We start from the raw sequence: 26848 nt of genomic DNA, 5'->3' as shown, positions 1-26848 counted from the left end.
TGGATTGGGATTGCATTTGGGCAGTATTGACATTTTCACAATGTTAAGTCTTCCTATTCAGGAGCATGGTATATTCTTCCATTTTTGTAAGTCTCTTTTGGTTTCTTGTAGTAGTGTTCTGTAGTTTTCTTTGTATAGGTTGTTTCTCTAGTTACATTTATTCTTAAATATTTCATCCTATTTAAATGGTAATTTCCTTTTCAGTGTTGTCATTATTAGTATAGAGGAATCCAACTGATTTATGTATGTTTATCGTGTACCCTGCCACTTTGCTGAATTTTCCAATGAGTTCCAGTAGATTTTTGCTGAGTCTTTGGGGGTTTCTATGTATAGGATCATATCATCTGCAAATAGAAAGACTTTTACTTCCTCTTTGCCAATTTGGATGCCTTTAATTTCTCTATCTTGTCTTATAGCTCTGGCTAAGACTTCCAAAACAATATTGAATATGAGTGGTGATAAAGAGCATCCTTGTCTGGTACTTATTTGCAAGGGGAAGGCTTTCAGTTTCTCTCCATTAAGAGTGATGTTAGCTGTTGGTTTTGTATATATGCTCTTAATTATGTTGAGGAATTTCCCTTCAATTCCTACTCTGTTGAGTGTTTTTAACAGGAATGGATGTTGGATTTTGTCAAATGCCTTCTCTGCATCAATTGATATAAGCATATGGTTCTTTTCCTTTTTCTTATTTATGTAGTGTATTACATTGTTTTTCTGATGTTGAAGTATCCTTGCATCCCTGGTATGAATCCCACTTGATTGTGATGTATTGATGTGTTGTTGGATTCTGTTGGCTAGAATTTTGTTGAGAATTTTTGCATCTATGTTCATGAGGGATACTGGTCTGTAATTTTCTTTCTTAGTGTTGTCCTTCTTTGGTTTTGGTATGAGGGTTATGCTTGCTTCATAGAATGTATCAGGGAGTTTTCCATCCTCTTCTATATTCTGGAATAATTTGAGTAGAATTGGTTACAGCTCTTCCATGAATGTTTGGTAGAACTCACCAGTGAAGCCATCTGGACCTGGACTTGTTTTGATTGGGAGTTTTTTGATGACCTGGTCAATTTCTTACTTTGTTATAGGTCTGTTGAAGTTTTCTACTTCATTTTGTGTAAGTTTAGGTAGTTCGTGCTTTTGTAAAAATGTATCCATCTCCTCTAAGTTTTCAAATTTATTGGAGTACAACTCTTCATAATATTCCGTTATTGTCCTTTTTATTTCTATTGGTTCTGTTGTGACATCACCCAGATGACTTCATATGCATGTTATTTGTGTATCTCCCTCTTTTCTTCTGTTAGATTTGCCAATAGTTTGTTGATTTTATTAATTCAAAGAACCAGCTTCTTGTCCTGTTGTTTCTTTCTGTAGTTTTTCTGTTTTCAATCTCATTTATTTCTGCTCTAATCTTTATTATTTTCTTTCTTCTGTTGACTGTAAGTTTATTTTGCTGGTCTGTTTCTAGTTGTTGGAGATGTTGTGTTACTGTGTTGATTTGGGTTCTTTCTCATTTTTGGTTGTGTGCATTTATTGCAATAAACTGTCCTCTCAGCATTGCTTTTGCCATGTCCCAAAGATTATAGTATGTTGTGTTTTTGTTCTCAATTTTTCTAGGAACTTTGTGAATTCATACTTTATTTCTTCTACTACCCAGTCGCTTTTCAGCAGGCTGTTATTCAGTTTCCATGTATTTGACTTTATTTCCTTGGACTTCCTATTGTTGATTTCTAATTTGATAGCACTGTGGTCTGAGAAGATGCTTTGTAGTATTTTGATGTTTGTAAATTTATGGAGGTTTGTTTTGTAGCCTAACACATGGTCTATTCTGGAGAATGTTCCATGCGCACTGGAAAAGAATGTGTATTGTGCTGTTGTTAGAAAAGAGAAGCAGAAGAAAAAGATGAAAGTGGAGAAAGAAATGATAGGAAGAAAACTAAAGGAAAAAGAGAAAGAACACATAGACAAACAAAAAGAATGAAAAGGAAAAACCAGGACAGGTGACATACTCAGAGAGGAGAAAATCCTGGGGTCTCCTGCTAGGCAAAGACCTCAAGCAGTGGGAGGGTAAATGATGAAATAGTAACACTCTCAATCCTAGGTGGAGTTCCTGTAGGGCTAAGTGTTGTCTGTTATGGGCACCCAATCTGGAAGTAGTTTGCACACACCCAAAAGCACCTGGGGTATCAGGATATCTCTATCCCAGAGGGCAGTTGGCGGTAAGAGGTTTTACTAGTTCAAGGCTGGCCAGACCAGCTATGTAGGTGTGGAGCTGGCTACACCTGATTCCAAGTGCCTGAGAGCGTATGCAGGTGGGGTCCAGCCACATCTCTGGTCATCAAGCTTAAGGAAAATTTTTACACCTTTTTCTCTGCCAATAAGTAGTAAGCCTTTACACCGCCTACCACCCACTTGCCTTCAGAGTTGCTGTTAAAAGTTCAAATGGTCAAGCCATGCCTGACCAGCTGCCATAGATCTTTCTTCCCTCCCCCTCCGCCCCACCTCCATGAGTCTGTTCAACTGTTTCTTCTAATGAGGGCTAGTCCAGGGTTGGCCAGGGCCAACTCTGTAGACTGGAGCAGTGCCTTTCTGAACAGGGTAAGTGTGGAGAGCTCCCCACTCCTTTAATGGGGCTGAGGTGCTCACCTCCTTGTGATTCCAACACACAGAAAGCAAGAGCTTCTGTAGGGGTATACATGGGTCAGGGCTGGCTTCACCTCTGGTCACCAGGGGAGTGAGGGGAATAAGAAAAAAATACAGTTTTATTTCCACAAGCTACCACTATGTTTCTGCAATACCAATACACTTTCTTATCTCTGAAGAGTTGCTGGAAGACTTTCCTAACATCATGACAGATGTGAAGATAAGCACACAAGAAGCTGAATGAACCCCAAACAGGAGTGATCCCAAAAGAAAATCACCAAGACATATTATAATCCAACTTTCTCAAACCAAAGACAAGGAAAGAATCCCGAGAACAAATCAAGAAATACAAAAATTACCTACAAAGGTGAATCAATAAGACTAAAGTATGATCTCTCAGCAGAAACCGCAAGAAGTCAATGGGATGACATATTCAAAACTCTGAAAGAAAAAAAATTGTCACCCCCAAATCATATACCCAGCAAAGCTGTCCCTCAAATACAATGGCAAAATTAGACCATTCCCTGATAAACAGAAATTAAAAGGATTTGTAATGACCAGACCAACTTTACAAAAAATACTAGAGTGTTCTTTGACCTGAGAACCAGACAGAAACCTGAGATTACCATACATGCTACCACCACCCAGAAATCAATCCATATATAGAAATATTTAAAATAAAACAAATCTACAAGATTGAAAATAGGGAACGAGAGACACCAATTAATAATGAAGTCAACTAAAAAAAAAAAAAAGAAAGAAAAGGGAAAAGGGAACAGTGTAGATACAGAATTTCCAAATGGCTAGGAAGTCAAGTAGATTTCACAATAAAACAGACTTAAATAGGGAAAAAACAAAAACAAAAAAACTACAGGGTAACCTTAAAGAAAATTAATATACTGGCACATTAAAATAAAAAAAGAGGAAAACAATAAAGATTTAGTTAACATTAATACAACAGAAATGAAGAAAATAAGATGAGAACTCACAAAATTAACTCAGTGAATAAAATTAAATGGAACAAATAAACCAGCAGCACCACAAAAATATACACAGCAAAATGGCAGCAATTAATTCATACCTATAGTGAGCTCTGGTAGCGTAGTGGTTACGAATTGGGCTGCGAACCTTAAGGTCAGTGGTTCGAAACTACCAGCTCTTCCGCGGGAGAAAGATCAGGCTTTCTACTCCCGTAAAGATTTACACCCTCGGAAACCCTGTACAGGGTCGCTATGGGTCAGAACCGACTCGACGGCACTAAACAACAACAACAACATAGATAATTATTGTTGTTATTGTTGTTATGTGCTGTGGAGTTGGTTCCAACCCATAGCGACCCTGACTAGGGTTTCTGAGGAGCAGCTAGTGAGTTTGAGCCACTGACCTTGCGGTTCAAACTGACCTTTCGGTCCAGCACATTATCCTGCAGTGCCACAATAGGACTCTATCGATAATTATACTGAATGTAAATGGATTAAATGCACCAGTCAAGAGATTGAGAAGAGATAATAGGATCCTTCAATATGCTGTCTACAAGAGACACATCAAAAAGATAAAGACAGACTAAATGCCCATCAACAGAAGAATGGTTATATACACTTTGGTACATAACACAATGAATTACTATGTAATGTTGAAGAATAACAGTGAATCTGTGAAACACCTTATAACATGGATGAACCTGGAAGACATTGTGCTGAGTGAAATTAGTTAATCACCAAAGGACAAATACTGCATGAGACCACTGTTGTAAAAAGTTACAAAAAGGTTTTCTTAATAAAAGAAACAGTCAAAGATGGTTATAGCGGCAGTGGGAAGGGGAAGTCATTCATGGGCTAGAGAGTAGACACATGTTAACATGGGTGAGAGGGCAGGCAATATACAACAAGGGGGAGGTTAGCACAGAAAAGATGAAGGTGGTGGGAGATACAGGGAGGAATGCAATAGCTAAAGTGAGCAGAGATAAATACTGTTAACTATTGGTACATCGAGGGAATTGCAATAATTTTAATGAAGCAAAGTATATATATATGTGCTGAATGTAAAACTGATGATCTGCTCTGTAAATCTTCACTTAATTTAATGGTTGTTGTGTGCTTCCAAGTCGGTTCCTACTCACAGTGATCCTGTATAGGGTTTCCGAGGCTATAAATCTTTATGGGAGCAGGAAGTGTCATCTTTCTCCCACGGAAAGGCTGGTAGGTTAGAACTTCTGATCTTGTGGTTAGCAGCCAGTTCATAATCCATTATGTTACAGGACTCCTTCAATACATAATAAAAAGTTAAAAAACACTAACACTGTTGTATTTGTTAAGTGCTGTCAAGTCACTTGACTGACTCACAGTGATTCTATGATCAACACAGTGAAACACTGCCTGATCCTTGCCATCCTCACAATCATTTGTATATTTGAGCCCATTGTTGGAGCCACTATGACAATCCATCTCATTAAGGGTATTCCTCTTTTTTTGTGGACCCTCTACCAAGCATCATGTCCTTCTCCAGGGACGAATCCTTGCTGATAATAGGTCCAAAGAATATGAGACGAAGTCTTCCATCTTGGCTTCTACGGAACATTCTGATTGTACTTCCTCCAAGACAGGTTTGTTTTTCTGGCAGTCCATGGTATATTTAATGTTCTTTGCCAACACCATACTTCAGAGGCATCAATTCTTCTTCAGTCTTTCCTATTCCTTGTCCAGTTTTCACATTTATATGAGGCAATTGAAAATACCATGGTTTGGGTTAGGCACACTTCAGTTTTCAAAGTAACATCTTAGCTTTTTAACACTTTAAGGATATCTTTTGAAGTAGATTTGCTCAATGCAATATGTCATTTGATTTCCTGACTGTTGATTCCATGGGCGTTGATTGTGGATCCATGTCGAATGGTATACTCGACAATGGCAATCTTTTGTCATGATGTCACTTATTGGTCTAGTTGTGTTTTTATTTCTTTATGTTGAAGTGTAATCCATACTGAGGGCCCTTGTGATTTTCATCAGTATTTTGAGTCCTGTTTCTAGCAAGCAAGGTTGTGCCATCTGCACACCACAGATTGTTAATGAGTCCTTCTCTAATCCTGATGCTGCATTCTTCTTCGGATAGTCCAATTTCTCAGATTATTTGCCCAGCAAACTTGAATAAGGATGTGAAAATATACAATCACATTGCACATCTTTCCCAATTTTAAATCACACAGTATACCCTTGTTCTCTTGGAACGACTGTCTCTCATTCTTTGTACAGGTCCTGCATGAGCACAATTAAGTGTTCCAGAATTCCTGTTATTTGCAATGTTATCATAGTTTGTTACAATCCATACAATCGAATGCCTTTGCATAGTCAATGAAACACAAATAAACATCTTTCTGATATTCTCTGCTTTCAACCAAGATCCATCTGATATCAGTAATGATATCCCCCTTTCACATTCTCTTCTGAATCTGCTTTGAATTTCTGGCAGCTCACTGTCAAGGTACTGCAGCAACTGTTTTTGAATGATCTTCAGTAAAATTTTACTTGAGTGTGATATTAAAGACATTGTTTGATAATTTCTGTATTCTGTTGGATCACCTTTCTTTGGAATGGGAATGAATATAGATTCTTCCTATCTGTTGCCTAGTAACTGTCTTCCAAATTCCTAGGCATAGACAAGTGAGCACATCCAGTGATGCACTGATTCCTTAAAAGATTTTGATTTGTATTCTGTTAATTCCTGGAGTCTTGTTTATTGCCAATGCCTACAGTGCAGTTTGGACTTCTTCCTTCAGTACCAGTTCTTGATCATTTGTCATCTCCTGAAATGGTTGAATGCTGACCAATTATTTTGGATACAGTAACATTTTGTATTCTTTCTATCTTCTTTAAAAAAACAAAACCAAAAAACTGTAAGAGAAACCCCAAAATCTTTTTTGTGAATTGTGGGAAAGATTACAAAGTAGATCATCAGTGTTTCATTCAGTAAAGCATACACTTTGTTTCCCCTCAATGACTGCAATCGTCTCCATGTACCTCAGCTAACAGTATTTACTTCTATTCCCTTTAACTCTTGCATTCCACCCATTGTATCCCCACCTTCACCTTTCTTCTGCCAACCTCCCTCTTCTTGTATATTGCCTTCTCCATCATCCAAGTTAACTTGGGTGTGGCACTGTGGGTTAATGTGCTGAATTGCAAGGCTGGTTTGAACTGCAAGGTCAGTGGTTCAAGCTCACCAGCCACTCCTCAGAAACCATATACAGGGTCACTGTGAGTCAGAACCGACTTGATGGCACATAGCAACAACAATCCTCTAGCCAGTGAATATTTCTGTGTTATCCCTCCCACTCCTGATAACTATCAAAGAATGTTTCTTTTAGCATGAAAACCTTTTCTTGAGTTTTTATAGTAGCAGTCTCATACAATATTTGTTCCTTAGTGATTGACTAATTTTACTCAGCATAATGTCTTCCGGTTACATCCATATTATGAGGTGTTTCACAGATTCGTTATTCTTCAACGTTGCATAGTATTCCATTGCAATTATGTACCAAAGCTTGTTGAACCATTTTTCTGTTGATGGGCATTTACATTGTCTCCTTTGCTATAGTGAACAGTGCTAAAATGAACATGGGGGTATATATATCCATTCATGTCACGGCTTTTATTTCTTGAGTAGTGGGATTCCTGGGTCATAGAGTGTTTCTATTCCAACCTTTTGAGAAAGTGCCACGCTGTTTTCCACAGTGGTTGAACCACTGCAGTGGTTGGAGGGCCCTACTCTCTCCACACCCTCACTAACATTTGTTCTTTTCTGGTTTTTGGACTTTGCTATTAATGCTGGCATAAGATAGTATCTTATTGCTGATTTGATTTGCAGCTTTCTAATTGCTAATGATTATGAGCATTTCTTCATATGCTTGTTGGCTACCTGAATGTCTTTGGTCTGTTCATGTCCCCTGTCCATTTTTAAATTGGATTGTTGAAGTATTCTATAAATTTTAGACCGTAGTCCCTTATCTGAAATGTCACCACCAAATATTTCCCCCAGGTCTGTAGGTTCTCTTTTTACTCTTTGGGTGAAATCTTTTTTTTATTTTTATTTTTTTTATAAGTTTTTATGTGGCGCTGTGGATTAATGCGCCAGACTGCAAAGGCGTTTGAACTGCAAGGTCAGTGGTTCAAGCTCACCAGCTTCTCCTTGGAAACCCTATACAGGGTCGCTATGGGTCGGAACCTACTTGATGGCACTTCACAACAATAACATTGTGAATTATGTGGATTTACATGGGAGAACATCAGTTTTACATTCATCCTATTGTATTTTGTTTCATTGAATGATCACAGTCCCCTCCATACATCATCAAACATTGGTGAAATCTTTTGACGTGCATAAAGGTCTAATGTTAAGGAGGTCCCAGTCATCTATTTTGCCTTCTGCTGTTTGTGTATTTTCAGTTATGGTTCAGAGTGCATTTATGCCATGTATGAGAGCTCTGAATTTGTCCTTATTTTTTCTCTGATGGCATTTATAGTTCTAGGTTTTACATTTAAGTCTTTAATCTACGATGAGTTCATTTTTGTGTATGGTGTGAGATATGTTTAATTCCTCTGCTAATGGATTTCCAGTTTTCCCAGCACTATTTTTTGAAGAGACAATCTCATCTCCATTTAATGCATTTTGGCCCTTTGTCATACATCAACTGAGGATGGATTTACTTCCGGGTTCTCAATTCTGTTCTATTGACATATGTGCCTTTCATTTTACCAGTACCAGACTGATTTTTGCTTTGTTTTGTGTTTTGAACTTTTTATTATGAATTAAGGTTTACAGAATAGATCGTCAGTTTTACATTTAGTAAATCAACACCAGGCTGTTTTAACTATTGTGATTGTATAGTAGGTTTTGAGATCGGACATGAGAGGGCTACTACTTTGTTCTTTTTTTGGTAATGGTTTGCTTGTCTTAGGTATCTTTCCTTTCCATATAAAGTTAGTGGTTATTTTTCCCATATCTTTAAAAATGATGTTGAAATCTGAATTGGGATTGCACTACAGATGGCTTTGGGTAGTGCTGACATTGTCACAATGTTGTCTTCCTCATCATGAGCATGGTGGTGGAGGTGGTTATGTGCCGTGGAGTCAGTTCCGACTCATAGCAACCCTGCCCAGAGTTTCCGAGGTTATAAATCTTTACGGGAGCAGAAAGCCTCATCTTTCTCCCGTAGAACACCTGGTAGTTTTGAACTGTCGACGTTGTGGCTCGCAGCCCGATTTGTAACCGCTACACTACTGAGCATGGTATATCCTTCCTTCCATTTTTGTACGTTTCTTGCAGTAGTATTTTTTTTTTTGTTCTCTTGTATAGGTCTTTTGTTTTCCTGATCTTATGAGCGTTTTCTTTATTATTGTAAAAGAAATAAACCGAGTTTTGTATGTTGATCTTGCACCCTGCTACTAGGAGTCAGAATTGACTCTACAGCATTTAACGACAACAATGGGCAAAATATTGAATGATGCAGAAAGCATCAAAAGAAAATGGAATATACCGAGTCACTGTAGTAAGTGAAAAAACAGGTTATAAAACAGAAGGTGAAAATGTTTGTTGTTGTTAGTTTGTTCCGACTCATAGCAACCCTGTCTAGGGTTTCTGAGGAGAGACTGGTGGATCTGAACCATTGACCTTGCGGTCCAGTGCATTATCCTGCAGCACCACACCAAGACTCCAAAATATGTTTATATATATGTATATCTGTATAGACAAAAGAAGGACCTCTGGTAGCATAGTGGTTACGAATTGGGCTGCTAATCTCACAGTCAGCAGTTCGAAACTACCAGCTGTTCCACGGGAGAAAGATGAGGCTTTCTGCTCCCATAAAGATTTACAACCTCAGAAACCCTATAAAGGGTTGCTATGAGTCGGAACCGATTCCATAGCACTAAACAACAACACAGACAAAAGATTGGGAGACTAGACACTAAGAATTTTTAACTGCATCTTTGGGTAGTAGAATTCCGTATGATTTTTATGTGGTTCTTTGAACCTTACTCTCCTAAAATGAGTATGTACTACTAAAGTAACATTTAAAAAAGAGAGCTAATAGGTACCGTGAATCCCATGGTCCCTGAGGAAGCTCAGGAGACCAGGAGGGCTGCTTCTCTGCACTCTAGCCTAGGAAGGGCAGCAGAAGCAGCAGAAGCCAGGAAAAGAGCCACTGGGCTGCTCTAGTTCAAGGGAAGCCAGAGACAAAGATGTACAGTCTTCCTAGCTCAGCCACTATACACATTAGGATGGTTTTAGACAAGAATACTTTTCTCAATCATATGTATCTCCTTAAAGTCTTACTTGACCCTAGGACCATCAAGGGAGAAGAGCACAAGTGGAATGCAAGACCTTATCCAGAGAAGCAGCGATACCAGAGATGGAGGCAGAGATGAAGACATGGAGAGAGGGAGCAGCTAAGGACTCTAGATTTATGGGAAGTGGTGGCCAGGAGGCAGACTTGCAGATGTGCCCTTTGGTGGTATAAATTATTGTATATGCCTGAGTGTTAAAAAAAAAAAAAGAGTTAAAGTGAATAGAGAGAAATACTGTTAGCTGATGGTATATGGAGGGGATTATAATCATTATAATGAAACAAGGTGTATGATTTGTTGAATGCAAAACTGATGATCTGCCCTGTAAACTTCTCACTCAATCCACAATAAAAACCTTAAAAAATAAAATAAAGTCTTACTTGATCAATTGTTGAATCTATACTTTTGATCCCCCAATAGTGCACGGCAAGAGTTAGAGTGTCAATAAACTGATGAACTGACTGGCCTGACTTGGACACTAGGTGGAGGAGCCAGGAGGCTGAGGGACATGAAGAAGAAAGGAGCACAGGCTGCTCGGGTCTCTGGACTTCCCTCTGTATACACTGGAGGGTAAATAATAGCCCAGAATAAAACACAGTTCTAACAATAATAAAACAACAATGAAAAATGTTTTTGGGGTAAAAAGGAAAAGGGGAGAAACAAATAGGAAAAAAAAACAAACCACAAAACCGCAAGCTGCTTGAGAATCATGCAGCATTGGTGTGCATGTGCTCTTCTGCATCCCCTGATCTTTTGTGTATGAAATGGCAATGTCATGCTTGCCCTGACCGATGAGAAGGCTACACCACATCACCGAAAAGCCACGACTGTCCCAGGTGCTACCCAGCAACAATGCCAATTATTTCAGGGCTTACAACTTCTATCAAGTGTTTCATGGCTGTTACTTCTACCAGGGTGTTAAAAAGAGTTAGGCTGCTTACCATAGAATATAACAATTCTAGCTGATGTACCAACAATTCTAGCTTATGGGACCGTACACGTAGCTGAATGCTAAGCAACAGGGAGAGTGGTGAGTGTATGGGCCTACAATTCACTTGAAATTTTTCCCTCTTCCTTCCAAGAGAGATAGGAGAGCTCATTCTATCAGACATTCAGCAGTTTGTTTACTTTTCAGAGTAAAACACACATGTAAGAACCCAACATTACACAGTTGTCCTATTTACCTGATTCATTATACTTCATTCTGGCAGAGCGCTTGAGCTTGGGCAACGAGGGCATTTTAACCCTCGCTTGCGGTGATTGTGTAACTGTTTTTGTTGTTAAATGCCATCGAGTTAGTTCTGTCTCACAGCGACCCTGTATAGCGTTTCCAAGGCTTTGTGGAAGCAGAAAATCCATCTTTCTCCCGTGGAGCAGCTGGCAGGCACAGACCTCGGACCTTGTGGTTTGCGATCCCGGGCTTATCATACGAAGCCACTGTGCTCTGTTTCTAACTATAGTCACTTCTTTAACCCAATTATATCCTTTGCCATGTCATCCAAACTCACTTTCAAAAGACACATTTACTTATTTCAGACATTTTATTTTTTGTATTCTAACATTAAGCTTTGGTGTGCACAAAAGATTCACAAGCATAAAAAATTCTGTATAGCTCTGTGGTAGTTAAAAAAACCATGAAAATGAAGTGGGTTTTGTTGTTTGCTTGTTTGAAGCTGGGCAGTACTCATCTCTATGCATCTGAGTGACAGTTTTCTTGAAGTGTGACTATAAAATAGCAAAAACAGTTTTACTGATTATGTTAAAAATTTTGGTGACGCTTTTTCACTTGTTTCAGGACATTTGTTTCATGACTTTCATACGGGATGGACTCCCAACCTGGGTTCCGCTTTACCCCAACTCCCCGACTCCTCAGACCTCCAATTTATCACCTTCATTTTCACAGTCAGCCTGTGACTCTTGACCCAAGGAAGATTCTGACACCTGCTTCAGAAGAAAAGCTGGATTTAGATTAACTAATGCTATTACCCTTTCTAACATTATAAAAAAGAAAAAAGAAAAGAAAAGTAATACTACAAAGGATTGATGCATTTTTGTACTGTGTTCTCTTCCCTCAAGGGTTTAATTTTCACAGCCATACTGCAGATGCATTTCATTAGATGAGCTTTTATTATTTTTTTTCAAACTCTTTCCAAAAATGTTTTCTTGAAAAGATTCGTTCTTTATATTCCCAAGATTTTGAGTAAGAATGACATACTGGAACAGGGGATGTCTGAGTTTACCCTTCTGTTTTCTTACCGGACAACCTGCTGGATACAGGGAACCGAGATCTCCATGGTCTTCATTAAACAACTTTATGTAGTATGGCGAACATTTAAAAAAATAAACCCCCAAATCCCACTCTAGTTAATAACAGATAATAAAAATGTTACCAGAGTGTTGTAGATATGAAAAGACATGATTATTGGAAAGCCGAATCAGAAATGATTTCGGTTTAGATTTTTTTTTTTTTCCTCTGCTTAATCAGAAACAAATTGTCATTGGCATCATCTTGCAGGCCTCTCTCCTTTCTCTTACGCCTGTCCCACTTGCCCTCTTTGGGCAGCTTTTCTTCTTGTGTCCTGTGGTGATGTGATGAGTGGTGAAAAGTAGACCCGTGAGGCTTCTGGGGGAGCTTTGGGCCCCTGGGGAAATCCTCGTCCACTTCACGAAACCTATCGGCCTTCCTGGGCTTCTTGCGATCTCGACTGCACCTCATCTCTTTTCGGGTTTCTTTCTTTTCTTGTGGACAGCTGCTGTTTCTCCACGAGCCAGGGCTCTTTTTCGTAGCGTGGTGAGATTTCTTATCTGCGGCTTCCATGTGAGGTCTCTTGTACTGCCTTGGGAAACCTCTATTTTTCTGGAGTTCTGGAAAATATAAAGTAGTTTTTGCATATTCAGCAGTTGGCCAACCCATGCAGTGCTTTCATAAGCCGGTCAGACATTAATACTGTGATAATATAACATTCACAAGAGCACTTACTAAGGTAAACATCACCCACTCAAATGTTGAATGGTTGTCATTCAATGTTCCTGATTACTATAAATGGGAAACACCCAGACACGCATTGCTAGTTAGTTTTTCTATTCATACAGTTTAACCAGGTTAAACAATGGAAACGAGGACTTGAGGACTAGTGAGAGCAGTAATCAGCTTTGTGAAAAAAAGTCATGTCCAACCAACTTGAGTTCTCTTAGTGATAAAGGAACAGCCCCTGAAGATAAGGTAAAGCAAGATGTATAAAAGGGCCATCGGTGAGGCTACTGACAGTCTCATATGACACCTCCATTACCCTTTGAAGATAAAGTCTGTACCATGGCACTTATACATGATGCCTAACTGGTCAGGAGATTATTTCTCCAGAGTAGAGATCACTGGTTTGGCGAAGGCATGTGTGTGCAGGCAACCATATCTTAGGGATTTTAGGATCTAAGGCAGGATAGATGTTCTATTTTATCAGGACTTATCTCATTTGCTAGAAGCAAGCTCATTTGCTTGTATTTACCTGATGGTTATGATTCGATAGGGGTAGTGAGAGATGAGGTTACAGTGAAGGACAAAAATGATCACGGCAACATAACCTTGAACGATTAAAGGCATAACCAATGAGAAGTTGGACAAAGTGCAAAGTAGTATCTTTAGGGGGTAACAAATGAATACTAATATAGAAAGTGAAAATAAATACTAAATACTTATGTTGTTAGGTGCTGTAGAGTTGGTACTGACTCATAGGGACAGAATGAAATACTGCCTGGTCCTGTGCCAACCTCACAATCATTGCTACAGCTGACAACACTATTGTTACCACTGTGTCATTCCATCTCATTGGGGGTCTTCCTCTTTTTTGCTGACCCTTCACTTTACCAACCAGGATACTTATAGTCTTAGTATAAAAAAGCTTAACTGGGTCCTAGTGCACCTCACAGTGTATATGTACTACAGAGTTGTTCATACAATGACTGTCTGTAACTTCTATGTTCATATAATGAGTTAAAAAAGGAAACAAGCTGTTTTCCTCTGTTCATAAAAGTTACACTCAGTATAGAAAGCTTGACAAATACAGAAAAAGAATTTAAAAAAATGAATAAATAAACCTTTTTCTAATTTAGTTTCCTAATATTATTTTTAAGGCGCTCTGGTAGCATAGTGGTTACGAATCGGGCTGCTAACCTCAGAGTCAGCAGTTTGAAACTACCAGCTGCTCCGTGGGAGAAAGATGAGGCTTTCTGCTCCCGTAAAGATTTACAGCCTCAGAAACCCTGTACAGGGTCGCTATGAGTCAGAACCGACTCCACGGCACAAAACAATAACAATAATCATTATTTTTACATATCATAATTTCTCTCTATATGGTTGAGATGCATTTTATATCAAAATATATGTAAAATATGTAGGAGTTAAGAAATTGTTCTTCTAATTTATAAAGAATTAGCACCTTCATTTTGAAAAAAACCCAAACTCAGACAGAGTCCAGAAAATAACAAAAACAGGAAGAGTCAGAAAATAATTAGGAGAACTGAAAGACTCTGTCCTGAAAGCAAGACGGGCAACTTGGAAAACCATTTTGAAGTTTATGGAGAGAAAGAAGGTCCTGAAAATGGACTTAAATGCTAACATTTTGTGAGAAATAAATTCATGTTGTTAAGTCAGTGCCGACTCATAGAGACCCTGTATAGGACTTCTGAGGAGCGACTGGTGGTTTTAACTGCTGATCTTGGGGTTAGCAGTCCAATGCTTATCCTACAGTATTGCACAGGACTCTAAAATTTATGTTATTGTTGTGGTTAAGCACCACTGAACTGATTCTTACTCACGGAGACCCTGTAAAGGGTTTCTGAGACACGGTTGGTGGGTTTGAACTGTCAAACTTCTGGTTTGAAGTCCAGTGCTGATCCTACAGCGCCGCACCACCGTAAATAAACAAGCCACAGAAGGTAACAGTGGACTTGGAGTTCTGTTTATAACAGTAGTCTGTTAAAAAGAAAAACCACAAAGAGGCCTTTAAAAACTCTGCATATGAACAAATACGGTTAACAACAGCGTTTTAGGGGGCATTTTCAATCTAGAGTGCGTATTATGTGAGAAAACTTCATTGTTAGTAGATTAAGACACAGGCTGTATGAAATGGTTGCTTGACTTCTGAATATAAATAAGAAAAGTTCCAGTTTCCTGATAATTATTGAAAACATTTTTCATGCCAACTCATGACTCCCGAACAGGCAAAGCCAATGCGAACAAGGAAATTTAAGAACTACAGTTATTTCCCCCGCTTTAGGAATGTTCACTTTTCTGAAAAACCTACATTAGTACATATTTTAGCTAACTGAAAGAAATCCGAAGAGGATTTCTTATGGGAAAAAGGCAAAAGGTGAAACTAGCGCTGAGTGTTTGTTTCGTTTTCCATCGAGCTGTTAGAGGCACAGCACGCACCCTAGTAGCAAAAGTGGCGCCACCAAGCGCTTTCGCTGGGAATTACACTGTATATATATGGGGTCTTGGCGCTATGGATTAATGCGCCAGACTGCACAGCAGTTTGAACTGCAAAGTCAGCGGTTCAAGCTCACCAGCTGCTCCTCGGAAACCCTATAGAGGGTCGCTATGGGTCTGAATCGACTCAACAGCACTTAACAACAACAACAACAACTTTATTATATAGCGTAGTGGTTATGAATTGGGCTGCTAATCTCACGGTCAGCAGTTCGAAACTACCAGCTGTTCCGCGGGAGAAAGATGAGGCTTTCTGCTCCCATAAAGATTTACAGCTGCGGACACCCTGTACAGGGTTGCTATGAGTCGGAACCGACTCTACGGCACATAACAACAGAAAACTTTATATAGACTATGAATTTATCAAATCATTTCTGATACTACTGTCATTTTTTTTTAGGTTTTGTTATTTGGCATGATCTGGCAGGCTGTTTTGGGGGTCTGGGAACGCTCTAAAAATGTCCCCACACAAATTAATGGTAATTGCTTCTTTGCTTTACACCATTTCAACTTATAAAAGTTTTCACAGGAACACTCTACTTTCAGACAGTGGGGGAAACCTGTATTGTATACTTTAACAAGAAGTCTAATAACATACCTTTTGCTTTTCGTTTTATTCTCTGTTCTCTCGCCTGAATTTCGTATTTGTCATCATAGTAGTTGATGAACGGAGATGTTGGAAATGTTTGATTAAACATTCGTCTTTCTGTACATTCCTGCAAATTGTATTTGAAATTATGATGTTCAAGATGTTATACTGTTCAACCTTTTTGCAAGATTCTGGATTTTACTTACAGATGAGATGAATCCAGACCACTGATACCTTACACTGGCATGCAGGTTGTGGACCTTGCTGGGAAGCTGGGAGGAGGGCTCTGCCCCTCGCCCCCCACTCCCAACCCCCGCACATCCATCCACATTATACGTTATTCTTTCAGGCTGAGATTTTCTTCCCTTACTTCTTTAACTATTACCAGCTTTCAGGGGCGGGTCCCAACAATACTTGCAGCATAGCTTCATTGTTGTCGTTAAGTGCCATCAAGTTGGTTCCGACTCATAGCGACCCTGTATAGTGTCTCTGAGGAGCGGCTGGAGGGTTTGAACTACCACCTTGTGGTTCAAATTGACCTTGAAGTCTAGTGCTTATCCTACAGCACCACACCAGGGCTCAAATAGGGTACATTTTATTCGGCTTTGTGTTAGTATTAGTCCTTTGCTTGTCTTTCTTCTCTAACAGCCTTCCAACAAGTACTTTCTCCTTTTCTTCTTCTCATCCCCTAAGCATGGGTGTAGATCCTCAAGTTCTTGCTCTTTTCCCTCTCCATAGTGATTTAGCAGCTCATTTTAACTCAGCACATACTGCTCAGTGAGAGTGAGTTTAATGGTGGAAAGTGGGTTATGCCTAGCTTTAAAATGGTCCTAGTAGATTTTGACAGGTCCCAAAAGATCCCTCTTCTCTTTGCTCCCTTTCCCAGTTTTCAATCACTATTCTCACTCATTCCTTAGGACAACACTCCACTCTCAAGACTCTGGCCTTCCCATGGCTGTTAGTCCCCAAATCCACATGTTGGGCCCTGAACAGCTCTTCACAGAGCAGCCTTTTGTTTACCATAATCTGGAACACAATCCATTTGGATATCAGTGTATCTGAAACCAAACACCGTCTTTTCTTTGAGGGACACTTCCCTTTAGAGCATTCCTATTTCTATCTTCTTGCTTAACATTTATAAATATTCCATATTTCTCAGCTAGGCATTGAAGAAAAATGAGAATGTGTCTTTGGAAGGAAGCATGTGACATACCCACAAAGAATTGAGCTGATTCCTCATATAACTCTGGCATTATATACTGGACTGACTGACATTTCTAAGATTTCTGACCAAGCTAGCAACTCTATACTTATGAACAGTAAATTATTAGACTTATAGAGTTAAGGAAATTATATATGATTCCAAGTAGACACTGAAGTATAGAAAATAAAGTAATGAAAAGCTCTACTCACCATTCAGCTTTATCAAACCATAACATTTTACCTTAATTTACTTTAGCTTTTTTCCTCCAGAATGAAAACCCTTACTGATACAACTGAAAGCTTCTATGTAATTCTCCTTGTCATGTCCCATTCATTTCCTTCCCTTGCATAAGTTGTCCCACACATAGTCTCAAAATTGGTGGCAGTTATTCTTACATGTATTCAAACTCCTACAACTAGTAAACTGACTTCTGGTGTGGCAGTGTAGGATCAGCACCGGGCTGCGAACCACAAAGTCGAAGGTTGAAATCCACCAGCTGCTTCTTGAAAACCCTGCATAGCATCGCTATTAGTCAGAATCGACTCGACAGCGCTAAGCAACAACAACAACATCTAGTGCATATTCCAATAAATAACAGCATAAATTTGCAGTTTTCAGACTTGACATTGCTTCAGATTATAATAGCATCACAAAATAAATTCGCTAGCATTTCCTTAGGTTACTTGTTTCTAAATAAAGGTTTGGTAAAACTTGCCTATAAAATACATGGGTGTCTGACAGATTCAAATGGGGGTGGTGCTCGGGTGGATTACTGATTCAATTTCTTTCATGGTCATTATTTCATGCAGATTTATTCTTCTTGAGTCAGTGTGATTAATTTATATTTTTCCAGAACCTTTGTTATTTTATCTACATTTTCAGATTTCACGGTGAACTTTATAGTTTCATGAAGTTTATGAAGTCTTCTCTTACAATTAAAAAGGACACTGGTTTTCACTCACTGTTTATTTGTGCCTTTCCTGTTTCTTAAGTCATTTTTCAGAAGTCTATTTTATTTCTTTTGAAAGAAAAGTATTTTCAAAGAACCAACTTTTGGTTTTGTTGATCCTATTAATTTTGTTTTATATTTCAGTAATTTTGCTCTTTATTTCTTTCTTTGTGCTGGACTGGGAAGCACAAGGTCAGTGGTTTGAGTCCACCAGCTGCCCTGCAGGAAAGATGAGGCTTTCTGCTTTCGCAAAGAATTACAGCCTCAGAAACCCTATACAGGGCAGCTGTAAGTTAGAACCAACTCGATGGCACATACAACAATGACAACTATCTTTAAGTTACTCTGTTGTGACATTCTGGATCTCTTTGGGCTTTTTTGGATCCTGGATAGCAAAACTATATGGTAACATAAAGAACTGTTATTATAAACTGCTATCTCTGGTAGCCCAAGTTTTTAGGAAAAGAGGAGCCCAATGACAGATGTGGATTCTAACTATGATTACAAAAAGGTCCTAGAGATCTTTATACATATATCCAATAGGTACAAGATGTTTGAACCCTCCTCAGCTCCCTACACATCCATCCTTTCAACCCTCTCTCCAACCACCACTTCCTGACACTGTCTGCTTTAATGGAGCTGCTCGTGATGGTCTCTGCCTCCCCAGTTAGACAGTGAATGGAATTAGGGAAAGGCTACAAACTGTGTCACGTTCATTCATTCGTAGAGTATCTTTCACATGACAAAGCTATTCAATGATAACATCTGTAGAGCTGAATTTGTAAAACTGAAAGGGAAGAGTTCTCAGATATCTTTGACCACCTAAGAATTCTGATTCCTGTATGGTGTAGAATGATGTTCCTAGACAAAGCTACACAGTAGTACTAGACACGTTTTCTAAAGCTAAATGTAAATTATATTTTGATTATTCACATCATTGGTCCCCTCCATCAGCACAGACAATTGATAGTTGGCTATATAGTTTATCTACTATTCTGGATTAGCCACACCACTGACCTTCTTTATTAGTGTGGCCAGTCTAAAGTTCTTCATCTATAGCGGTGCTGAAGCTGCGAAATTTGCTTAATTGTACAGTCAAACTGATCTAAATCTAGATTTCAGGGGGAAAATTCCAAATTAAAAAAAAAAATCTCCTATGAACATTAACAGGACACAACTATAAGCAGCATGTGTCCACCTAGAATTGTTTTTCTTTAATTGAACAAAGTGCTAAAATTATATACCTTTGTTTTAAAGAGGTAAGCAAATAAAAAACTGTACATTTATGCAATTTGTCAATGGACTACTAAAGTGAATACACATTTTGAAAATAAGGCAAAAAGCCCTCATTTCTTTCTAGTTGATTCCAGTTCACAGTGACCCAACAGGACAGGGTAGAGCTGCTCCACAGGATTTGCGAGGCTGTAAAGATTTATGGAAGCATATTGCATCATCCTCCCACACAGCGTCTGGTGAGTTTTAACCCCCCAAACTTTCGGTTAACAGCCCAATGCTTAACCCACTGCACTACCAGGACTCCTTGTTTATCTGAATATGCTCCCTAAAAGGCATGTGATCACCATACCGTCTAAATGTTGGCAGAGAGGAGGAATACACAGAGCAGTAGATGATCTAAAGATGACAATTAGTAAAAGAAATAGTTTCTAATTAAATTTTCAATGTGAGCTCTGTAGAAGTAAAACAAGTATATTCTAGGATCCCTCCAACTGTGCCACCATGGGATGGACTTGATCCCACTGGATACAGCATCCGTATGCCAGTGCTAAGACAGTGAGGTAGTAGAGGTCACCCTGTCCAGCTCTGCTTTGGAGATAAAGAAACTGAGGACCAGAGATAAAGTGGGTTGTTCAAATCACATGATTAAGTCAGTAGCAGAGCAAAGATTAGAAGTGAGGATCAGATCCTTACTCTAGCTTTCAAACCTCTCTCCCTCTGAACTCCTGCGATCTAGTTGCACAAATCTGGAAGATAAACTTGACCTGTGGATGGAGTCTATCAAGGGCTTGCTTGCTATAGGACCCTTTCCTAAGCCTTTCTGTCTTTCCTTACACTTCTGGTGTGGTGCTGTATGATAAGCACTGGACTGCTAACTGCAAGGTCATCAGTTCAATTCCACCAGCTGCTCCACGGGAGACAGAAGAGACCTTCCGCTCCCGTAAAAACTTGCAGCCTTAGAAACACTATACAGGGTCATATGAGTCAGAACCAACTCCATGGCACACCACCACCACCAGTACACTAGTGCTCCAATCCCAGGGTCTGTAACATAGTCAGAATGGACTGACTGACCTGAGATACTTACTACCCCATTTATTGTTTTTACCTCTACCTATTTCCAGAGCCCTGGTGTGGTGCTGTAGGATAAGCACTGGACTGTTAATCATAAGATCAGTGGTTCCAGCCCACCAGTTGCTCCTTGGAATGCCTCTATAGGCTTGCTATGAGTCAGAACAGACTTGACAGCACTTAACAACAACTACTACTGATTTCCAGAACTCCCAAGCCTCTGAATACCTTCCACCTCCTGTCATATTTGGTTACCCTGGTGTCTAGGCTGTTAGAAGCCCATCGGATTTCCACAGGATTTCCTTGACTTCTCCCATTAATGGGATGAGTTCCAGACAAGGCTGCCTTTTGGGGCCCCAAAAGTTTGGATCTTTTTCTATCTTTTGTGCCTCTGCCTTTCCTCCGCTGCTTGCAGAGTCTCAGGATATATACTTTGTAGCCTATTCCTGCTGCACTGTGCCTGAATGAGGCCCTGGTGTTTCACACCGAATGTGGCAACTGGCTAGGGAACTCACCCTCACCTCATAGCATGAAGTTTTTTGTGCTTTGACACCACACCATCTAGAACACACTCAGTCTGACTTTTCCAGCTGGGGTTAGGGAGTATGCCAATGGATAGGGAAATCTGGCTTTGCGGTGGGCAGGGCAAGTTGATGATGCACTAGTATTTTCACAAGTGAGTGATGAAGACTGAATTCAACACAGTAGCAGAAAAAACTGGGCGTATTGGAGAACTATGTAGAAAATCTAAAATCACAATTGGGTTGTGGCAAAATAAGAGTTACAAATACTTGTGAGAACTACTTCCATTTTGTTGATCACTATCTATCATGAGATGTCTTTGTGCCAGCCTAACCTGTTTATTAACATTGAAAATGAGAAGAAATGTGTTCTGACAGAACACTAATCAGGCAGTGGTGGGAGAAGTACACTATGTCTTACCTCAGAGAGAGTGCTCGTTTATAAAACAGTAAGCATTCAGAGCTACATTCTTTTCAAGCGCAGCTTTCAGCAATAGCTCCTGAACCATGAAACACTTTATGCTCAAATGACCATCAAACTTACGTGTCCATAGTGGCCTTTCTGTGCGCAGTTGTAGCAATATACTAAGGCTGACTGTTTGGACGGGGTCTTCGGCTTTTTAGGTGGTCCTGGTGTGATCTGCAATGTGAACATTTTTGAGTTTGAGTTTATGAAGTGTTAGACGAAAAGTAAAACTACATTATTTCCAAAATAGCTCTTTTTAGGTAAGGAATTCCTTAGAAATAGTGCATTTTAGAGGTTAGAGAGGAGAGCGCATATTCAGAGGATTCTGAGTTTAATGCACGTAGCATAACAATGTTTTGGAACACAAAGTCAATGTATGCTTTTCTTATCCTTCTTCCTTCCTCTCTCCATCTGGCCTTGTGCCCAATACTGTATTAGGTACCTCAGACAGAGAAGAATAAATAGGCTTGGAGAACATGACAGACATAATAGATAATTAGGAACACTGTCAACACAGTGGTACAAGTATGTACCACGTATTAATGGAGTGCTAAGAGGGATCCACTATGGGATGCAGTTGGGGGATGGTCAAGGAAGGCTTCCCTGGAGGCGTAAAATGTAAAATTACTCTCAAAGAATTAGGTGTAAGTCAAATGGAGCAGCCAAGGCAGTGGGGACAATGCATGAAGCTAAGAGAGCATACAGGCTGACAAGTATAAAACAGCTGGTGCAGTGAGAGATACAGCTGGAGAAACCAGGGCAAAAGAATGGAGGGACTGTTAAGTCACATCAAGGAGCTTGGGATTCATTTGGTTTTAAGTGCAGAAGCCGAGTAGCTGAAACTGTACTTTTGAAAAATATTTTGGCTTGTAGCTATAAGGAAGGTAAATATGAGTAGTAGGAGAAGGTTAGAAGCCACGAGGGAGAAAGACCAACGAAGTCATTAAGAAGCTCCAGATGAGGGCTTAAACTAAGATTAACATAAGAGAATTGGTTTCAAAAATACATCAGGAAACCAAATGAGTCTCACAGGGTCATTAGAAAGATGTGGGAATGAGGGTAAGGAGGAACCAGGATGCTTTCCAGGTTTCTAACTTGGGTCAATGGGTGGGTAATGGTGCCAACAAAGTGTTAGAAAAGGCAGGAGGAGGAAAGATGGTGAAGTCTGTCTTGGATCGTGAGTATCTTGGTGGAGAGATCCAGTAGGTAATCTATGTAAGGTGCGACTTTTGGGAATATACCTGCTCTGAAGAACACTGCCTAACAGGAGCCAATGTTAAGGGTGGCGTGGGGTGGAGCGTGGGCCCAGCAGCATTTAAGAAGCGAACACAGAGAGAGGAAATGTCAAAGATGCTCGAGAATACAGTTACAGACTCCAAGAGAGTAGTTTCAAGGGAAATGAACTGATCTACATTGTCATGTACAGCAGTGAAACCAGGACTGAGAAACATCCATTAGATGTGCCAATTGTTCACAGATAACCTTATTTAGAGAATTTTGAAATCACTGGTACTATAAAAAAAACAGAAGGCATTAGGTTGAAGAGTGAAGAGATGTCAACGAAATGATTATCCACAAAAGCTGCTGGGATACCAACTGCGGGATGGTTACTTCCAGTGGGAAAGTGAGACACAGGGGGTTTTGAGGTGACTGCAATTTTCTTTTTCCTTGAACCTGGTATTGGTTACTTGGGTGGATTTTATGTGAATAATTTGTTAAACTAGACACACATTCTTTATATACTTCTCAGTATGTATATTATAATTTACAATAAAAATGTTAAAAGCTATAAATAGATTATTTTTAGAAGCATAGATGAAAAGGGGCAGAAAAACTAGGAGGGAGTCCTGGTACAGTGCTGTGGGTTAATGCACTGGACAGCAAAATTGGCGTGAACCACAAGGTTGGCGGTTCAAGCTCACCAGCTGCTCCTTGGAAACCCTATACAGGGTCATCATGGATTGGAAGTGACTTGATGGCACTTGACAACAACAACCTAGGAGGGGGTTGATGGAGTGTGTTTCCAGAATGAGAGACCACGTAGGGCAGTTCTAGTAGAGAGGGAGAATTTGAACACAGGTGAGAATGAAGATGATGAATAGAGCCAGATCTCTAAGGAAGCCGAATTCCTAATTCTGTTTTCTTTGTTTGGAGGACTGGTAGGAAAGAGATAAGGATGGAAATAAATATGGGTAAGTTTACCTTACTTTTATTCAATAATGTGAGGCTTAAGTTGTTGTTGTTGTTTTTGCCAACCATACCCTCTCCCAAGGTATTTCCATAAGTACATTATCAAAATTAAACATGTTGCTATTAAAAAAAAAAAAACCCTAGCATAGCAAGCTTATGACGCAAATACTTTGGGGGAGGGAGCAGTTGGCAAAAATGTATAACATGCATTATTAGCATAAAAATATGGTGCTTAAGTTCTTCTTTGGGGTCCTATAACATACAGTGCTGGTCTGTCCACCAATTTTGCTGTTGTTGTTTAACATGGCAAGTAGGTGGCTTGTTTTTATTTTGTTGACATAAAAAAATAATCTAAAGATTGTAAAACAACTTCAAAATTTTAAATTCACTTCTTCTTAATAATAAGTCTCAGCTCCTATTTCCTAAAATGGAAAATGGGAGGAAAATAGTAACTTGAAAGATCTTTTCCAGTAGAAATGAGCATAAATGCTACATGCAATGGATTTGATGACTTCACCTATTATCAATGGGAATTTAATAACAAACACAACTATATTTTATGCACTTCACTAAAAGAGGAGGCTCATAATTAAGACAAACTAAGTATCATTAAACACAGTTTTAAACAGGTTGCATACACATAAGCCTGCATCAGTCACTGCTGTGGTTTACAAATTTGTTCAGGTAGTGGAGCATGGGGAAGACATGAAATTGTGAGGCAGAAATGATTTTTCCACCTGAAGAGATAACTATATTATCTGAAGAAGTGATATAAAATTGCAAATATGAGCATATGAGGGAGAAGTAAAACCAAGACTAACAGTGTCATGAAATAAAGGCAGAAGAGATAACATTTAAAGTTATTAGCCATCAAAATTTACTGAGGGGTCAAATAAGATCAAGACTACAAAAATTCTACTGGACTCCAAAATCAGAAGGAAAATTGTCATGCGCAGTTGAATTTGACAGGTAGAAGCACAAACTGGAGAGTAATGAGTTTATAGAAAGAGGATGCCGAAGAATATAACACAGATAACTTTCAAGAAACTAGCTCATGTATGGGAGAAAGCTATAGAGCAAGCAGAGCAGAATACAAATCCAAGGCGGCCTTCCCAAATGTTGGGCACATGGCATGTATGCATTTTTTCTTTAATTTATTTAAGAGCCTATTATATGCCGTTTAAAACTACCAGCTGTTCTGTGGGAGAGAGATGAGGCTTTCTGCTTCCGTAAAGATTTACAGCCTAAGAAACCCTGTACAGGGTCTCTATGAGTCGGAATCAACTCTATGGCACATAACAACAACAACAACAATATATACCAGAAGGAGCTCTGGTAGTGCAGTGAGTTATGGAGTGAGCTGCTAACCTCAAAGCCAGCAGGTGGAATCTACCAGCTGCTCGCTCCATGGGCAAAAGGTGAGGCTTTCTGCTCCTATAAAGACTTACAGCCTCTGAAACCCTATACAGGGTCACTGTCAGAACCAACTTCAAGGTGCATGACTATCACCACGACCACCACCATTATATGCTACACTTTGTCCTGGTGGTGGTGTGCCAAAAAGTCAGTTCCGACTCATAGTGACCATGCATACAGGGTTTCCAAGGCTGTAAATCTTTACTGGAGCAGAAAGCCTCATCTGCTTGGAATGGCTGGTGGATTCAAATTGCTGTCCTTGCAGTTAGCAGTCCAATAGGTGACCATTATGTACTAGGGCTTCTTGTCCTAGGATCAAGCAATTCAGAAGTGAGCAAGACAAAATTCCTTATTCACAGAGTGGAAGACAGATAACAGACAAAACCGACCACACACACACACATATGAAAAATATCACACAGTGATGAATGGTATGCAGATAATTAAAACAGAGTGATGGGAATGAGAGTCACTGGTGGTGACTTAAATTTAACTCCTGGGGAAACCCTCAATGGGGAAGGTCATTTTGTCTAACAAGAAAAAACCAGGCATGGAATGATTGGGGAGAATCAGAACCACAGGCATTAGGCAGAGAAACAGCTAGTACAAAAGCTCTAACTCGGGAATGAGACTGTTGTATCTGGACAATGGAAACATAATTGTGAACCTGTAAGTGTAGCGGGTGAAGTAAAAGGGGGAGCAGAGGAGGTCCTAGAGGTGGGCAGGGGCCAGATCACTTAGGAGTTTTATAAATCAAAGTGAAGAGCATGGATTTATTTTAGGTAACTTGGGAAGCAAACGAAGCCTTTGAAGCTAATGAGAGGTGCTCGGGAACTATCCACTGCCACTGAGCCAATCCCACAGCCAGAACCTCACAGGACAGACCAGAATTGCTCAGGCCTCTCAGGCACCGAAGCAGACTGTCTACATTTTTCTTCCTTTGGGGTCCAATCCTTAACCCATTGTGCCATTAAGGATTTTTTGGGCTCTTTTATTAAAATACAAATACTTCACTCCCCCAAATAATAAATGCTCTCCGAAAATATTAATGTTTTTCTACATTCCTATGTGTAAGTATGTTAAGACACAGTTCATCTTTGATGTAAGAATTCCAGATCCACTGATGAAAAAAAAAAAAGTATGCTCACTATGTTAAATCCATGGGAATAAGAGATTCCATAACCTTATGCAAAAGGACAAGAAAAAGCAGGAAGTAATGACCAGCAGTAGTGGTGAGAACCAAATTAATGGGGATAGCCAGTCATTGGAACTGACTTGATTGGTATGGATACCATAGAGGACTTCCCCACAGAGCCCTTCTGGCTTCCCCTTAGGATTACACAACTCAAGGACTGCCTCTCGTTCCCACCCCCAGTGCCCCTGACCTCCCATTCTCTACTTGAGTCCTTTCTTTTATATAGACTCTAAAGGAACTCTGGTAGCGTAGTGGTTACAAATTGGGCTGCTAATCTTACGGCCAGCAGTTTGAAACTAAACAGCTGTTCCATGGGAGAAAGATGAGGCTTTCTGTTCCTGTAAAGATTTACAGCCTTGGAAACCCTGTACAGGGTCATTATGAGTCAGAACCGACTCCACAGCACATAACAACAACAACATTAACTTCTGGTGTGGCACTTTAGGATAAGCACGAGGCTGCTAACTGTAAGGTCAGCGGTTCAAACCTGCCAGCTGTTCCTGGAACCCCATGAACGGTCATACATGGTTGCTATGAGTTGGAACTGACTCA

General features: G+C 39.6%; 1 protein-coding gene across 1 annotated transcript in view; it reads right to left on the bottom strand.

The window, feature by feature from the left end:
- Positions 1–12426: 12426 nt before the first annotated feature.
- Positions 12427–26848, bottom strand: part of ZCCHC7 (zinc finger, CCHC domain containing 7) — a 280851-nt gene continuing 266429 nt past the window's right edge. Inside the window, exons 7-9 of the mRNA XM_006863121.1 lie at positions 21574–21669; positions 16058–16175; positions 12427–12839 (exon numbers count right to left, since the gene is read on the bottom strand). Coding sequence (XP_006863183.1) covers positions 12427–12839; positions 16058–16175; positions 21574–21669 — 627 coding nt within the window. The remainder of the gene's footprint in view (positions 12840–16057; positions 16176–21573; positions 21670–26848) is intronic.

Source organism: Chrysochloris asiatica, unplaced genomic scaffold (assembly GCF_000296735.1).
Source record: "Chrysochloris asiatica unplaced genomic scaffold, ChrAsi1.0 scaffold00053, whole genome shotgun sequence".
In the NCBI taxonomy this organism is placed as follows: Eukaryota; Metazoa; Chordata; class Mammalia; order Afrosoricida; family Chrysochloridae; genus Chrysochloris; species Chrysochloris asiatica.
The sequence above is the reverse complement of the archived record's forward strand: the minus strand, read 5'-3'. Positions and strand labels throughout refer to the sequence as shown.